Source organism: Camelina sativa, chromosome 7 (genome assembly GCF_030686135.1).
Source record: "Camelina sativa cultivar CO46 ecotype springtype chromosome 7, ASM3068613v1".
In the NCBI taxonomy this organism is placed as follows: Eukaryota; Viridiplantae; Streptophyta; class Magnoliopsida; order Brassicales; family Brassicaceae; genus Camelina; species Camelina sativa.
This window is the reverse complement of record NC_141886.1, coordinates 33,293,166-33,310,631: the sequence shown is the minus strand read 5'-3', so window position 1 is coordinate 33,310,631 and position 17,466 is coordinate 33,293,166. Positions and strand designations below refer to the sequence as shown.

General features: G+C 34.1%; 3 protein-coding genes, 1 long non-coding RNA gene and 1 pseudogene across 4 annotated transcripts; 4 read left to right on the top strand and 1 right to left on the bottom strand.

Annotated features, from left to right (window-relative positions):
- Window positions 1–1,605: 1,605 nt before the first annotated feature.
- LOC104705180 (uncharacterized) lies at window positions 1,606–2,988 on the top strand. Its single transcript, XM_010421154.2, has one exon. The coding sequence runs from the start codon at window positions 1,606–1,608 to the stop codon at window positions 2,986–2,988; it is 1,383 nt and encodes a 460-aa protein (XP_010419456.2).
- Window positions 2,989–4,894: 1,906 nt separating this feature from the next.
- Window positions 4,895–6,361, top strand: LOC104703810 (uncharacterized). The gene is made up of 2 exons (XR_754247.3): window positions 4,895–5,124; window positions 5,226–6,361. It is a non-coding gene; the product is annotated as an uncharacterized LOC104703810 (long non-coding RNA).
- Window positions 6,362–9,870: 3,509 nt separating this feature from the next.
- On the top strand, window positions 9,871–12,810 carry LOC104703809 (uncharacterized). The gene is made up of 2 exons (XM_010419883.3): window positions 9,871–11,663; window positions 12,253–12,810. The coding sequence occupies exons 1-2, from the start codon at window positions 10,158–10,160 to the stop codon at window positions 12,634–12,636; spliced, it is 1,890 nt and encodes a 629-aa protein (XP_010418185.2). The 5' UTR covers window positions 9,871–10,157; the 3' UTR covers window positions 12,637–12,810.
- A 1,121-nt stretch (window positions 12,811–13,931) lies between these two features.
- LOC109125693 (uncharacterized) lies at window positions 13,932–14,329 on the top strand (annotated as a pseudogene).
- Window positions 14,330–14,446: 117 nt separating this feature from the next.
- LOC104703808 (autophagy-related protein 8c) lies at window positions 14,447–16,360 on the bottom strand. The gene is made up of 6 exons (XM_010419882.3): window positions 16,165–16,360; window positions 15,966–16,022; window positions 15,473–15,528; window positions 15,328–15,380; window positions 14,817–14,935; window positions 14,447–14,687 (listed from the first exon to the last, which is right to left on the bottom strand). Exons 2-6 carry the CDS (start codon window positions 16,000–16,002, stop codon window positions 14,593–14,595), a joined length of 360 nt encoding a protein of 119 aa, XP_010418184.1. The 5' UTR covers window positions 16,003–16,022; window positions 16,165–16,360; the 3' UTR covers window positions 14,447–14,592.
- Window positions 16,361–17,466: the final 1,106 nt, after the last annotated feature.

The window sequence follows — 17,466 nt, the reverse complement described above, 5'->3', positions numbered from 1 at the left end:
TGGTTTTCTGGTCTTCATGGTGGTGTTAATCTGTTTTCAGGTACTCTCGCTACTGAATGAGAATGCATATACCTGGTCAACACTGCAATTGACATCATCACTTATCGCTAGGGAAAGAATCATAAACCTATCTTTGTAATGGCCGACATAGTCTTCCGTGTTTTTGCTTGGTAAATGGGGGGAGGTCATATGTTGATTGGTACGAGGATTATACAAAAGAATGTTAGCCAAAGTTGTCATGATGAAATAACCACTAATCATCACCTGTCTTGTTATCTTTACTCTTTTAGTTGCTGTGAATTCTCCCTTAAGCATGGATGATCCTTCACCCTCGACTATGAAGTATAAGATATATATGGAAAGGATAACATAGTAAATAATTATCTCTTGTAAACACTATATATAAAATGTAACCCTACTATATAATAGAATCATTCAACCTCCTATTCTATATGGTATCAGAGCCTCAATACCTAAAATCTTTTAGCCGCCATCCTGCCTAATCATGTCGTCCACCTCCAGCGAAATCATTGCTGTCTCGAACTCTCAGAATCTCACCTCCGTCAATATGACAAACATCAACAAGCTCAAGAGTAACAACTTCTTGATGTGAAGCCGACAGGTTTGTGCACTCCTTGACGGCTACGATCTATGTTGACAAACTTTAAGACTTCTCTTTCCCTTTTCTTTTTAATTGTGATTTTAGTTATATGGGTTCTTTTTAAGTAAGAGTAATCTACAAGCTATCATATCCATTAATTAGTATGATAGCTTTATAGAAAAATTACAACATTGAAGTCATCGATTTGAAAGTTTTGGACCTCGAGTTTTCGAAAAAAATGTTTCTGTTGGCATAAAACTTACCCCATATATAGCCACTCTGTATCTTGGAGGATTGTCAGGAACCAGAAGCTCTCCTCGTGGCTTCACTTCAACATCATGTGAGGAACAAGAAAAACGGTATATGAGTATCGTTCTAGACGGTACATTGATGATCTCACATACATAGTACACACTTGCTTTACTATTACACACTTTCACATGCAAAGTACTAGATTAATTAACCACCCCATTTTAGGCATGATTCAATCTAGATATTGTATAGTCTAACATTAGTTAGTAACCTAGCTTAACTAGTCTCACATAACTTGGTTTGTAGAAACATCAAACTCAGCACCTCCACCTGGGAGATTTACCACAGCCCAACACTACGTTGGTCTGGTTCATAATAACTGTTACTCTTTTTTCGTTTTTGTGTTTTGAAACTAGCTTTTGTGAACCAGAATGTGAATGTAGTAGGATCGCTGCCAGCCTGCCCTACCTATAGATTACTACTTGATTAAGTTACAGAAATGGTGTAATATATATGTTTCGTTTATTGATTTTGATTTGTATAGACCGTTAAGGAATATACCCTAAAGCTTACTTTCCATATATAATAATACGACGTGATTCCATACCCCAAACATTTTGATTTTTTATTTATTTTATGAATGTTTTATTTTAATGAGTCATCATAAACCCTAAACCCTCATTTTGGATTTCGTAAGTGGATGAAGAGAGAAGCTGTTTCTTGAATAGTGGTCAATATTTGCTGCATTGTTTATGTCTTCTCTTATACTCCAACATGGAAGAAGGTCTCTTAAGTTACACAATTTGAGAGTCTCAGTGCAAAATGTTCCATACCTTTTTTTTTCTAAGTCCTTCTCTTCTACTAGTTCTAAAAATGGTCGAAAAGGTCAGATTTTTACAGTCTCTTATCTCATTGATTCACTGGGTTTAACCGCAAACCTGGCTGAATCGATCTCAAGGAAAGTTAGCTTCGAGGAGAGGAGAAATCCTGATTCTGTTCTGAATCTTTTTAGAAGTCATGGCTTCACAGATCCTCAGATCTCTAGCATCATTAGGGATTATCCAAGATTGCTTATACTAGATGCTGAGAAATCACTAGCTCCCAAGCTTCAGGTTCTACAGTCCAGAGGAGCTTCAAGCTCTGAGCTCACCGAGACTGTTTCAAAAGTTCCTAAAATCTTGGCTATGAAAGGAGACAAAACTATAAGCAGATACTATGATTTTGTCAAAGAGATTATAGAAGCGGGTAAGAGTACCAAGTTTGAAAAGTTATGTCAATCTATGCCACAAGGTATGCAAGAGAATAAAATCAGAAATTTATTGGTTTTGAGAAAACTTGGCGTGCCTCAGAGGTTATTGTTCCCTTTGCTCGTCTCTGATCGTAAACTTGTATGTGGAAGAGGAAAATTTGAAGAATCTCTCAAGAAGGTTGTTGAGATGGGGTTTGATCTCACCACTGCAGAGTTTGTGGAAGCTCTACGTGCTGTTCAAGGAATCAGCGGCAAAGCTATAGAAGAAAAGGTCAATATCTATAAAAAGTTAGGATTTGATGTGGGAGATGTAAGGGAAATGTTCAAGATGTATCCAACCTCTATGAGATTATCGGAGAAGAAGATAACTCAGAAGTTTGAAACCCTGAAGAAGTGTGGACTACTCGAAGATGAGATCCTCTCAGTGTTTCCGCATTGCATCGGTGCTTCAGACCAGAAGATAGCCAACTCCATTGAAACATTTAAAGGCCTAGGATTCAGCAAAGATGAGTTTTCCATGATATTCAAGCACTTCCCTCAGTGTCTCAATATACCTGCAGAGACAGTGAAGAAGAAGACTAAGTTTTTAGTGAAGAAGAAGAATAAGTTTATGGTGAAGAAGATGAAATGGCCATTAAAGGCAGTGGCTTTGTATCCACAAGTACTTGGATTAAGCTTGGAGAAGAGGATTGTACCAAGGTGTAACGTTATGAAAACACTCATGTCAAAAGGATTGCTAGGAAACAGAGAAAGCAAAATTCCTTTAAAGGAAGCTGTCTTGTTATGCACGGATGAGGAGTTCTTAAGAATGTACGTGAGGAACCATGATGACAAGAAGCTTGTGGCTGAACTAATGGCTATCTTCAACGGATATCGTGTTTTATAGATCAGAAGGCTTCTCAAGTATTTTTTCTTTTATTCATGTATCTCGTTTATATTACTCTTGAGGTTTGAAGCATATTAAAAAGCAATGTAGCCAAGAGCTGAACATGTGAATCGAAATTATATATTTACCAATGTGATGGATTTGAATGATGTTACGTTGTTCTCATGTGTTGGTGAAAAATCGACAAGAAAACTCTTTAAGTAATAAACTTTTGGTGAAATGAAGTAGGAGGTGACAGCAGACAAGAAGCTGATATGTCATTAGTTTATAGACCTGTGAGATTGCCTTTATGATTTTTCTGCTTGGAGACTTCGGTACACCAAGATACGGTAATGCTTTTATTGATTAGCAATGTTTGCTCGATTTTTTAAGAGCTAAATCTATCAGACTTCTCTTTCCCTTTTCTTGGTTTAATTGTGTTTTTAGTTTTATGGGACCTTTTTAAGTAAGAGTAATCTACAAGTTTCAAAATTCTCCACCAAAGATTAGAGAACCAAGATCTATATATCAGATCAAGAAGAGTCAATATTTAAGGTTTAAGACATGGTTAGTGTATTAGTTTGAAAATAATGATATAATTTTATAATGAAGATTACTAGTAAGTAGTAACAAAGAAGTGGATTGGTCGGTTAGAGCCTTAGAGGGGAGGGGAGCAGCCGAGCACCAGATAAATTTTTATTCTGTTGCATAATTTTGCATTTTGGTCACGACAAAGCGATTCTTTTCTCACTTTTCTTTTATCTTTTTTTTGGTATTCCTTCTTCGTATCGTGTACCTTGTGTCTATAAGCAAAAATTAAGATATGATTTACACAAAACTTTTATTAGATCATTAATATGTGTCGATTTTGTAGTCTACAAGTATATATTTTTAGGTAACAAACCAATAAAATATTAAAAACTCAATACGTTATACTTCATAGTTTTAAAAACAATATCAATAACAATAATAATATTTATACCAGTAATTTAAAATACATTATTTTATTTTACAATATAAACATCAATTAAATTTATGGGGCACAAACAAATACATATTATTAACTATTGGCATATGCAAATTTTAACTATTTCAAAGAAATATCTTGTAACTTGTCCAAACCATTCTTTTACATTTCTCATCGAATAAATTTGTTATTCTTACAACAATTGATGAGGAACAAAATGGAACAAGAAGTGAACGAATATTAAAATACTGTTTATTTAAAAGTAAATATTAAAAAAATTCTCGAAATATATGTATGTTAATAACTAATAAAATTCTATAGAAGAAAAAAAAATCATGGTATGCATTTGTGTTAAATTAATCTAAAATTTTATTGTTACTGAAATAAATTTAATTGATGTTAATATTGAAAAATAAAAGAATATATTTTAAATTACTGGTACAAATACTATTTATATTGATTTTGTTTTCAAAGCTATTAAGTATAACGTATTAAGTTTTTTAATGTGTTATTTGTTGTGTCCTCTTCCTCATTTATTAGTCTTTGTGCCTTCCTTCACAGCCTACTGATTCTTAAGGGGAGTCACACAACAACCAAACCTTGGCAACCTAGCCAAAGGTTCACCAATCCATTTAGTCATGAAGTTTTTTGGTAAAGTGGTTTGTGTGTTTTGGCTGACGCCAACAACTGTAGTCAATTTGTCTTTCCCCAACCTGATTTTTTAAAGATTAAAATCTATATATCAAAAATTGTTTTTAAAATCTATATATCAAAAATTTAAAAAAAAAAAAAAAACTATTTATCAAAAATGGTTGTGGAGCAAATTGGTTCTCTATTGAATATAATGAAATAAAATCTGAAAAATAATAGTTCCTGATTTTTCAAACTTTTTAACGAGTTGACAAGAATTAAAAAATAATAATAATAATAAATAAATTTTAACGAAATCTTTTTGTTTTTGTTTTAGTCGGACCATGTTCGGTCGTTCTATGGCATTCACATTTCTTGTCGCTCTCTCCATCAGGGTCTTTACTCCTAAACCCTCAAAATCGTTTCTTTTTTGGTTTCTCCCCCAATTTTTTTGATTCTTTTGCGACTCTCGTAATTGAATGAACAGAGCAGCGGATTGTTGAAGTAGTCGACGACCCTTTCAATCTCTGCCAGCACTCAGAACGACGAGTCAGTCACTTGTAAGTTTGGAAATTTTGAGATTTATCTCGAATTGATTGGTCTGATTGCTTCGACGCACTGTGGTTAGTTATTTCATGTTTTCTTTGATACACCATGGCAGGTAGAAGGCTGGTCAAGTTACATAAATGTTGTAACTTTTTAGTGTTTCGGTATCCGCATTTTCCAATTCCTTCTCCTCTGTTGCTGGTCCAAAAGGAAAGATTTTTACAGTCTTTTATCTCTGGGTTGATTCATTGGGTTTAACCACAAAACTAGCAGAATCGATCTCTCTAAGAAAGTTAGCTTTGACGACTAAGGTCAATCCTGATTCTGTTCTGAAGCTATGGGTTCACAGATTCTCAAATCTCCAATGTCATTACGAATTAATTACCCACTATTGCTTGTAGCAGATGTTGAGAAATCACACTTGCTCCTAAGCTCCAGTTTCTGCTGTGCTGTCCAGAGGAGCTTCAAGCTCTGAGCTCGCTGAGATTGTTTCAAAAGTTGCTAAAATCTTGGGGAAGAGAGGAGGCAAAACCATTAGCGTATACTAGGATTCCGTCAAAAGAGTTTATAGAAGCCGATAAGGGTTCCAAGTTGTGTCATTCTTTGCCACAGGGTAGTAAGTCAGGAGAATAAAAATCAGGAATGTAATGGCTCTGAGAGAATTGGGTGTCCCTCAGAGGATGTTATTTCATCTGTTCATCTCTGATCAAGCACTTTCCTCCTTGCATTGGATTATCTGCGGAGATGGTGAATAGAAGGTTGAGTTTCTGGTGAAGAAGATGAACTGGCCACGAAAGTTTCTGGTTTCAAACCCTTCGGTACTTGGATACAACCTGGAGAAGAGGACTGTTCCTAGGTGTAACGTAATCAAAGCTCTCATGTCCAAAGGACTGCTCGGAGACACAGGAATCAAACTCCCTTCAATCGGGTCTGTTTTTTTGAAGAGTACGGATGAAAAGTTTTTAAATATGTTTGTGATGATGCACGTTGACAAGGAGCTTGTGGACGAGTTGATGGCTATCTTCAATGGAGGTCGTGTTTCATATAGCAGGAAGCGTCAAGGATTTTGCTATTACTCATCATAGCCTGAAACCTTAATTTAAAACTTTTGTAATCTCAAGTTGATCCGGTTTCTGTCTATATGTTGGAGTTCGTTCTGTAATTTGGCTCGTCTATTGTTAGATTTCAGTATGATCTCTCAGTGTAATTTGGATAATCTATTCTTCATTTCACCAAAAGTTTATTTCTTAAGAGTTTTCTTTCATATTCTGACAACACAAAAGCTGTAGCATTTGACACCTCCTGCTGCATTTGTGGAGACCACCTGGAAACTCGTGATCACCTTTTCCTTCACTGTGAATTTAGTGAGGAACTATGGCTGCAAGCAACAAGAAGACTCGGATATCGACCCTTCGTATTTCATACCTGGGAAGCACTTTCAGGTTGGTTGGACTTACCGTTTAACACCTCTGCCCATACTCTTAGGAGACTTGTAGCACAGGTAGTCATCTATACCATCTGGATGGAACGCAACTGCAGGCTCCATAATAACATCATAACGCCACCGCATGTTTTGTTCAAGGCATTGGACAGAAATGTTAGAGACGCAATACTCGCAAGAAGCAACATGAAGCTTTTCAAAAATCTTCTGCAAGACTGGTTAAAACATGTGTAATTCTCGCTTATTCCACATGTTGTCTAATAGCCCTTAAGTGTATTTTTTGGCAAGGCTTATCTGTTGTACCACCCTATTGTAGATACTACAATCCAATTTCTTCAATGAAAATTCACAAATTTTCAAAAAAAAAAAAACTGTAGCAAAAGCTGCAAACTTCTTTCAGAAATGCTTGACATCAAATTTAAGCTTGTCATCTATGTATTAAAGATTTAAACATCCAAGACGTTACATGTTGTAAAGAGAAGGTTTTTTTTTTGATGAATAAAATTTTACATTCATTCCAAAAAAAAAATAATAAACAAAAAAAAAAACTCAAGCAATAACAGCTTTGTCACTAGTTTATGGACTTGTGAGATTGCCTTAATGATTTCTCCCTGCTTGGGGACTTTGATACACCGAGATATGGTAATGCTTTTGTTGTTGATTAGCAATGTTTGCTCGAATTTTTTTAAGAGCTAAATCTATCAGACTTCTCTTTCCCTTTTCTTGGTTTAATTGTGTTTTTAGTTATATGGGATCTTTTTCAAGTAAGAGTAATCTACAAGTTTACCATGATGTGCCAAAACTCTGGTAAGTTCCTTCATCTTTTTAATTAATTCAGAATCTAATGTCATAGAGCTTCCACCTATAACTTGGATTTAGCTCAACCCGTTTCCCAATCAAGTCTCTTTTTGTATTCTGTGAAAACACCAAATTCAACTTTGTCTGTTCGTTCTAGACAGGATCTTGATGGTGAATCTCTTGGAGTATAACAAAGTTTCAGAGAACCTTTATTTGGTTTGTTGCATACGTACTTAACTCAATGTACTCAGTCCGTTTCAGTTTTCTCCATCAAGATTAGAGAACCAAGATCTATATATCAGATCAAGAAGACTCAATGTTTAAGGTTTAAGACTTGGTCTGTGCATTAGTTTTAAAGATAATGTACAATTTAATAATGAAGATTACTAATAAAGAAGCGGATTGGTCGGTTAGAGGGAGCAGCAAAGTATAATTTGTTTTTTTCTAGCAGATAATTCTGTTGCATAATTTTGCATTTGGTCACGACAAAGCGATTCTTTTCTCACTTTTCTTTTATCTTTTTTTTTTTTTTTCGTATACCTTCTTCGTATCGTACCTTGTGTCCTATAAGCAAAAATTAAATTCTGATTTACACACCACTTTTATTAGATCATTTATATATGAGTGGTCTAGAGATGTACAATGTGTCCATTTTGTAGTCTATAAGTATATATATATTTAGTAGGTAACACCATTAAAAACTTAATACAGTTATACTTAATAGCTTTAAAAACATAACAAACAGTTACGTAGTGAATTTGACGTTTAAAATCCAGTCAGTGAACCGCTCGCAAGATTTTAATTAGGCCTGGGCATTCGGTTAACCATTCGGTTTCGGTTCGGTTGTATTCGGTTTCGGTTATTTTGGATATAGTAATATAGTAACCATTTGGATATTTATGAAATTTCGGTTTAGTTCGGTTCGGTTTCTTTCGGTTCGGTTTCGGTTTGGTTATTTAAATAAATAACCATAACTAACATAAATTATATTAACATTAACCAAATAAACCAAATATAACCAAAACTAACCGAATATAACCAAAATTAACCAAATATACAATAACAAAAATACAAAAAAGGGAAAAATATTGATTCAATTTTACAAAATAGTATTTAACTTTGTAAATTCAAAATAATAACATTTACATATATTGATTATTTAAAATATTTAATTGTTTTGAATCTAGAAATAATTTATATTTTAAGTTTATTTTATAGTTTTGCATAATATTAAGTATATAATATTTGATATCTTCTAGGTTTTCGGATATTTCGGTTAACCATTTAATTGTCGGTTCGGTTCGGTTCGGTTTCGGTTAGTTTGGATATAGATTTTTACTAACCATTCGGGTATTTGAAGAATTTCGGTTCGGTTCGGTTTAGTTTTTTTCGGTTCGGTTTCGGTCGGTTATTTGGTTATCGGTTATTTTGCCCAGCCCTAATTTTAATTGCATAAAGTACTCAAAATCTCATAACGAATATTTATAACTCTTAATTTTTTGTAACTGTCGAACTAGTCGTATTAATAAACGTTATTATGTAATATGTATAGTATAAATATTTATTTATCAATCAAATTGAATAATGCTAAAAGTTTCGACAACCATAATAGAAACTGATCATTGTTGTATTTCGTTTCATCATTACTAGTCGACCCATGAGTACCATAAACTTTTGACATCTCAAATCATTTTGTTAAGAGTCTAATTACTTCGAATATTTTCTACCTGGCTATCATCAAATATAATCATATTTTGACGTACTTTTTTGTATGCTATATTACAAAAGTAATGTTATACACAAATATTGGTTGTAAACCAAATTTTAAACGGTGAAAAGTTAATTGTATATAACACTCATAATCTCATAACGAATGTCTGTAGCTATTTAATCTTTCTTTGTAACTATCAAAATAGTGAACCACTCAAATAAAATATACTCCCTATTTTGCTAATTAATTTACTATTTTTTAAGCTTTCTTACACGTACTAAAATTTGATTCTAAATTTAATTTTCATTTTTTTTTTGTGATTTACAATTTTCTTAAATTCTAAACCAATATTATATATATATTTTTAAAAAATCATCAATAATAAAAAAGTGAATAAATATTATGAGTCAAATAAATAAAACCAAATGATAGGAACTGATAATAATTTATTTCTTATTTCATCATTACTAGTCAACCATGAGTCATGACTATAAACTGTGACATCTCAAATGATATTGTTCTAAGAGAGTAATTATTAAATTTCCTTTATTATCATTCAAATATTTTTTTCAACTTATCATCAAATACTATTATGTTTACATTGCTTTATACAGTACAAAATTTCAGAAAAGAAACACCTAAAATCCAACAGAAAATATTAAAAAAAAATAATAATAACAAACAATAGTGAAAAAGACAAAAAAAGGCCAAATAAGAAAAACAAAGAAGAAAATAAAAGAAAAAAGAAAAGAGTACTGACAAGAAAAGCCCAGAAATATCCTTATTTACTCACGCCTCCCCAAATAAAGAGTCCTTCCAAAAAATTAAAAACGTAATTTTAAAATAAAAACAATAAAATGAATAAAATAAAAAGGAATTAAATTCCACACCACAAACTTCGACTTCTGTAACATCCCCATTTCCAAAATCATTCCGTTTCAGCTTCAATCGAAGACGACGAACTTACAAACAACAAGACGACGACGAAGAAGAAGAAGAAGAAGAAGAAGAAGAAGAAGAAGAAGCACAATCACAATTACACACACCTTACATTCTCAATCTCACTGTTAAAACTCGCCGGGGAAAAAAAAAAAGTTATGTCTCGGCCTTCGTCAGCGTCTGCAATCAGACCTGAAGATTACGCTCACAGTCCAGTTCACTACGCCGTCGTTTTAGGAGATCACGGCGCGCTCACTCGTCTTCTCTCCTCGTTGCCGAAGCTAGGAGATCCAGAGCAGATCCGAACAGAATCCGACTCACTGAGTCAAGAACGAGTCGCTGATCAGATCTCCGCCTTGCTCGACCGCCGCGACGTTCCTTCACGCGAGACGCCGCTCCATCTAGCGGTTAGACTCGACGACCTCTTCGCGGCGAGGGCGATTTCTTCAGCCGGAGGAGATATCTCGCTGCAGAACGCTTCCGGATGGAATCCGTTACAGGAGGCGTTTTGTCGCCGGAATTCTGAGGTTATGAAAGTGCTTTTACGGCATCACCACCGTTTAGCTTGGTGTAAATGGCGGCGGAGGTTACCTCGTTTGATCGCTGTTCTCCGCCGTATGAGAGATTTCTACATGGAGATCTCTTTCCACTTCGAGAGCTCCGTGATTCCGTTCGTCGGAAAAATCGCTCCCTCCGATACTTACAAGATCTGGAAACGCGACGGTAACCTCCGCGCTGATACTACTTTAGCCGGATTTGACGGTTTGAAAATTCAGAGAGCCGATCAGAGCTTTTTGTTCCTTGGCGATGGTGATGAGTCTCTAGATATTGCTCCTGGATCTTTGCTTGTACTCAATCGAGACGATCGGAAAATTCTCGACGCTTTCGAAAGTGCCGGAGCTCCGATTAGCGACTCCGATATAGCCGGGTTCTGTTCTCAGTCGAGTTTGTACCGTCCAGGGATGGATGTTACTAAAGCAGAGCTCGTCGGGAGAACGAATTGGCGGCGGCAAGAGAAGATGGAGAACGTCGGAGAATGGAAAGCTAGGGTTTATGAAATCCAGAAAGTCACGTTTAGTTTCAGATCTCGTAAAATTGTCACCGGAGATGGAAGCGAACAGGTTTTGCCGTTGGAGTTAGACGAAGACGATGAAGGTTTCTTAGTAGCTGAGAATCCGAGTTTCTTAGCTCCGCCGCAACGGTCACAGAGACGACACAGTAGCTTCGTTAAAGAAGATAGAGATTGGATCTCCGTCGGGAGAAAAAGCGTCGACGTTTATCCATCCGCCGCGCCACCACGACCACCACCGCCGTCGCAGCAATCTCAATCGCCGAGAAGATCGGTGTCTCAATTCCAACCACCAAGAAGGTCAATGGCTCAAATCCAGCCACCGAGAAGATCAGTAGCTCAATTCCAGCCGCCGAGAAGATCAGTGGCCGTACCTTCAACTGTGTCTCCGGTGAATCCTCCACCGTCTCCTCAGATTAAAGAGAAGGAGTTCGTGAAAAGCTTGCATCCGTCAGTTTGGTTAACGGATCAGTTTCCGTTAAAAACGGAGGAGCTGCTTCCGTTACTTGACATTTTAGCTAATAAAGTTAAAGCCGTCGCCAGAATGCGTGATCTTCTCACCACCAAATTCCCGCCGGGAACTTTTCCAGTCAAGGTAACAAAAAGTGACAAGCTCGTTAATATCTTTACTTTCTCCATTTTAAAAATTTTAAAAAACTTTCATAATTTTATACCAAAATTAACAAATAAATCTTTGTTTTAAAAATCTAAAACCTTGATCCTAAACCCTAAATCGCCTAAACATGATTCCAAAATTTATGTATATCTTAATACAAATATCTAAATTAGCTTATTTTTTATTTTATTTTTCTCAAGTTTTTAAATTATGAAATCGCTTTTGCCGTTTGTGTTACTCTTTTTGGGCACTTCCTAAGCTAAAACATTACGACCGTTATACCTAATGGGGTCAAAGTAGCTAACGTGTTCCGTTCTCATTGGGTTAGTGTTTGTCAATGGAAGACGCTGACGTGACAAGATCACGGATGGGTCACGGAGGAGGAACCAAAGCTTTTGCTTTTTTTTTAAATTTATTTTTGGGGACAAATGATTTTTGCTTCTTCTATAGATCTCTCTAGTTTTGGGAAATTGTGCTTTTGTTAACGCAAGTCAAAATCTTTAGATGATGATTATGAAACTTCTTTGCTTTATTTATGCTAAACAAAATCTCTCTTTGTGGGTTCCAGCTGTCGATTCCGGTGGTCCCTACGGTCAAAGTAGTCATCACATTCACCAAGTTCGTCGAGCTTCCGCCGGCGGAGACATTCTACACCCCGCTCTCTAGCCCAAGGTTTCTCAACTCAGCCAACTCCACTGCAGGTGAAGAAGACCAATCCGATGATGAGAAACCGGACGCTCGGAATGCAATTTCACGGCCATCAACGTGGCTGAGACTAGCAAGTGGGAAAGGCTCACAGCGAGGGATAGAGGAAGAGGAGCAGCAAATGCCTGACCCGTTCGCTATACCAATTGGGTACAAATGGACAAGCATGAGTAGTAGTAATAATAACAAGTCAGGTAATAATAATAGTAAAATGAAGAAATTAAAGTCTACTAAGAGATCAAAGTAGTTTACTTTACTACTCCTATTTTGAGGAATCGAAAGATATAAAAAATCTAGTGTTCATTTTTTTCTTTTTTTTTCGTTGTAGATAATCTGATATTTTTTTAGTGATATAGTGAACTGGTTGTAGTATTATTTTTTTTGTTTACTATACATTTTAAATTCTTTTGATATGATCAAATCAAATGCTGTCGTTTTTACTCTTTTTTCGTCGGTCATGGTCTAAAAGAGTTCAATAACAAAAGCTTTCAAATAGACCGCACCAAACTAAAGTAAAAGAAAAAAAATGGACAAAAAGGAAAATAACTATTTGTTTGTGCTTTTATTATTTATGGACCAACATTTATATTAACTTTTCTAGTCTAGATACAAAATTACTTTTTCTTATAGAAAACAAAAACTATAGATAATATATATATTCACATTTTTGTTCTTCTTTTAAGAACAGTCCTTAGTATTCTGTACTAAACTTCGAAGTGATGACTTTTGATAAAGTAATCAATGAGTATTCTGCTTTAGGTTACATAAGACACAGTTTAGACGTTTTGGATTACATTCCATTCCAAGCTGGTTTTGTGTATGTATATATACCATTTCTAATTATATAAAAAACTGATAAATAATGTTAAACTGAAAGGTTACAAAACCTATGAAATTACTTAATAAGAGAGGTGCCTTGGCGACTTGGAGTTGAAGTTAATAATATAGGATTCATGTGAAGAAAATTAAAAATAAAAATCTAAAGAACAGAAGATCGATATGTCACATGGAATGGGACATACATATTAAGATGTCTTTACATAAAGACCTAAATCTTATGCTTTATACCTAAATATTCCAAAACCAATGTTTGCTTTGCAACTTGGAAACGAACAAACTTTGAGTTAGTAAAGTGCATTCAAAGACAACCCAAAAATGATAATAATATATCTTACAATTAACAAATCGAACCCTGAAAAGAAAAAAAAAAAAAAAAAAAAAGGACAACCTAAACAATAATACTTTATATAGTTGTTTATAGATTAAAAGAACAGCACATCTACTATTATTCTCCATTCACCTCCGCATCATCACTCATTTTGTGCTAAATCCAAATCTGTCTTTCTTCTCCAAAGAAGACTTCTCAGTTCTCAACAAACACATTAGAGGTATATCTAATTTCTCTTCTAATTTCTTAAATGTAATTGGTAAACATAATTCAGTTTTTAGTCAATGCTCATTAATGTTATATTTATTTTTCTTTGATTGATTGATTGATTGAAGAATGTGATTTGATGTTCGACTTTTTTGTTTGCGAAAAGATATTGTGATATGACAAGTGAGGCACCAAGTTGGGCAGATCAATGGGAACCGGAGGGATCGGGGATATGCCAGATGAAGAGAACACCAATAACAAGAAAGATGCAGGCGGTAAGAACTCTGGCCAAACCAAATCGACCAAGATTGTTGATATCATAACTTTCAAGTGGGTGAAGAATCTTGTGCCTAAGAAGAAGAAGGAGGACTCTAATTCTTGAAACAAAGAACAACTCCAAATTCTTTGTTACCCCTTTTTCTTGAAAATAAATGGTTTCTTCTCAAGATCTCAAATCACCATTGTATTTATTTTATTCTTATTTGTGAGTTTCATGCGTGTTATTGTGCATCCCACGATTGAAAAGTTTTATTGTTTTATATGACATGGCTCAAATCTTCGTTTACTTTAATAACAAGTTAGGATGCGCTGATCACTAATTTTTTGACAATCAAGACATAGTTTGGGTTACGATCATAGTGGAGTGGTAGTAGAAGAGAATCAATAGATGACACAAGTTGTGTGTCCATAAGTAAAACCCAAACTACATAAAATATATTCAAAGTAACATTTACATAAAAACAGTCCAAAGCAGCATAAAGTACATTCATAGTCATAAAAGAGTAAAATTTATACAGAACACAAATGTATTAGTACTAGTTGACACATTTAAATCAAACCAAAGGTGTTCTCTCCACTGTAAGTCATGTAGAGAAACCCATCTTCGTCTTTGTTCTCATCATAGATTGAAGACATCATTGCAGCTGCAAAATCATCGACAACAAAAAGCATTCATCATTGTTTAGTTTGCAACAAAGTGTACGCGCAAATTACTACTTTCGTGATAGTGAAACTAACATAAACGAGTTTTTTGCTAAGAGTTGTGTGTTTACCAGTTGGAGGCAATGTGTTCTTCACAAAGACAAAGATCGCCTTTTCCGCACTAAGCTTGATTCTTTTACGAACAACATACACAAATTGCCCCACAGTAAGATCAGCCGGAACAAGGTACCTAACAATCCAACAACCAAAGAGTCACAGATCAACACAAATCCCTGATATTAGACTCTGTAGTCTTCATACTAAACAAATCTATAGTTCTAAAAGATAGATGTTCAAAGGCACTCTCTTCAATATACAAAGATAAAGTTCTAGAAGAAATCTATAGTTCAAAGGCACTCTCTTCACTATACAAAGATATGGTTCTCTCTCAAGAAAATAGATCCTTTCGGTCGGTTCCAATCATAATGAGGAATTAGAATATCACACATTGATCAATCAAAGAGAGTGTTCAAAGGCACTCTGTTCACTTAAGATTATTAAGTAAACCAAAGATGAGTAGACCTCACAGTAAGTTGCCAATAAAAGAAGAAGAGGATAAGAAGAAGAACGTTCATTACTGACTTTTTCTTGTCGATGTTAGGAACATCACTTCTTTCAGCTCTCTCTACAATCACCTGCAACATATATACTTCATCTTTGTCAAAGCTACATAGAAGGAGTTTTTTAGACGGAGTAATACAAACAAACGTTTACAAGAAAACATTACTGGAATCCTGTCTGGATACTTGTCCCTGATGCGAGAAGCTTCAATTTGTCTCCTCTCTGACATAACAAAAACCCCCACAGAATGATCAAAGAACATCATCAGTGATTGATTGATCATTGCAAACAGATACAAATACAATATATAGGGTTTACTATGTACCTAAGAATACTAGATACAAATCAAAAATTCACAAATCTATTCTAACACAAACATTAGTGATTTGATTTCGTAATCAACCCAAAATCTTCCCCTTTTTAAAAAGAATAACAATCAAAGATTCATAATATCTTAGGTATTTGATCAAAGTAACAGCAGTGATTGATTGATCGCTGGAGACATTAGTGATTTGATCAAATCCTAATCAAAATCGTTCCTTTTTAAAAGGGTAACACTAAAAGATCCTTAATTTCTAGTGATCCACTAACAGAACCCAAAAAGTCTTAGTTTTTATGCATGATTTGATGAAGAACCAAGAAGGAGACGAGAAACTAACCCAGTGGGTGTTCCAACTTAAAAGAGCTATTGGACATGGTGATTAAGAATCCAATTCCTGAAATCGCAAAACAAAGATGATCACTATGAATTGAAACCACATATACGAATTCAAATATCGCAGAGATTGATTCATCCGAAGGGAAAACAGAAGAAAAACCCCCAGAAGTTACGAAATCAGAGAAGAAGAAGAAACATACCAAAGATTAGGGCTTTTAGTTTGAGTGATTAAAAGAGAATCGAATGTAGTAGAAAGGAGAAAGGATCAAAAGCTCGATATTTTTGGGGTTTCGTGAAGAAAACTGAATTAGGGTTTCTAAGATTTTTAATCTGCACGAAACTCTGAAACTTTCGTCGACAGTCACAATTTGTTCCCCATTTGTTCTGTTGATGCATAACCGGAAATTTGGTACCGGGTTCCGGTTAAGAATCGGTTCTCAATGATTTTTTTTTATTTTCTTTGTGTTGTGACTCATTTAATTTATTTTTGTTTTTGTCAAACCACACAATTGATTGTTAGAATTTTAACTTTACAAATTACGATTTTCTAGAATGATGCATACAGATTGAAGAATTATTTTTAAATAAAAACATCTTTTATTATCTAATTACATATAATTCAATCAATAAAAATAATCTGTATAATATAAATTGTTAAAACCAATAAAAACATAATTAATTTTGTATAAATTTGTGAAAAAATCATCTAATTTAAAACAAAAAATAAGCTAAAAATTTAAATAAAAAAAACAAAGGGAGTAGTTTTCAATCCAATTCCTTAACTAAAAATTCTACAATTTATTACAGTTTTTTTTTTCATTTTAATTCATGACATTTGAATGATCATTTGATTAAAATCTGAAAATAATATCTTTAATTTTTAAGTTATTTTAATATATTCTTTTTCTTATTAGAAATAATTCTCTTGACCACCAGCTAAACACTTATATTGATAAAGTTTGGTATAGTTTTTTATAACCTCAAATGTCCTTTGAAATCTATTGAGAGGATCTCACCTCGCTCATCTATAATACCAGCCATATATTTTAACTTAGACAAGTTTAATTTTTTTTTTCTTGCTATAAATAATTCTCTTGACCACCGGATGAACACTTATATTGATAAGGTTTGGTGTAGTTTATGTTTTGTAAATTTTGAGAGTGATTTTGGTTTTTGTTTTTTAAAATCATATTTTCATACTAATCAAGATTTTTATATTTCGGATTTTCTAAAAGTTAGGAATTTTTATTTATTGTAGCCTTGCATTTTCAATTTAAGATTTTTAGTACTTCTATTTAGAGAATCTAATTTTTCCCCTTCTATGTTATTCATTCTCAAAAAAAAAACCATTTTTTTGGAAATTTTAAAACAAAAATCTATTAGCAAAATCTAAAACTATAATCTAAAATCCAAAACCTAAAAACCAAATCCAAAAATTGAATTAAAAACAGTATCCATTATGGCCAGTAGTGTTTCATAGTTTTCAATCCATTTCCTTAACT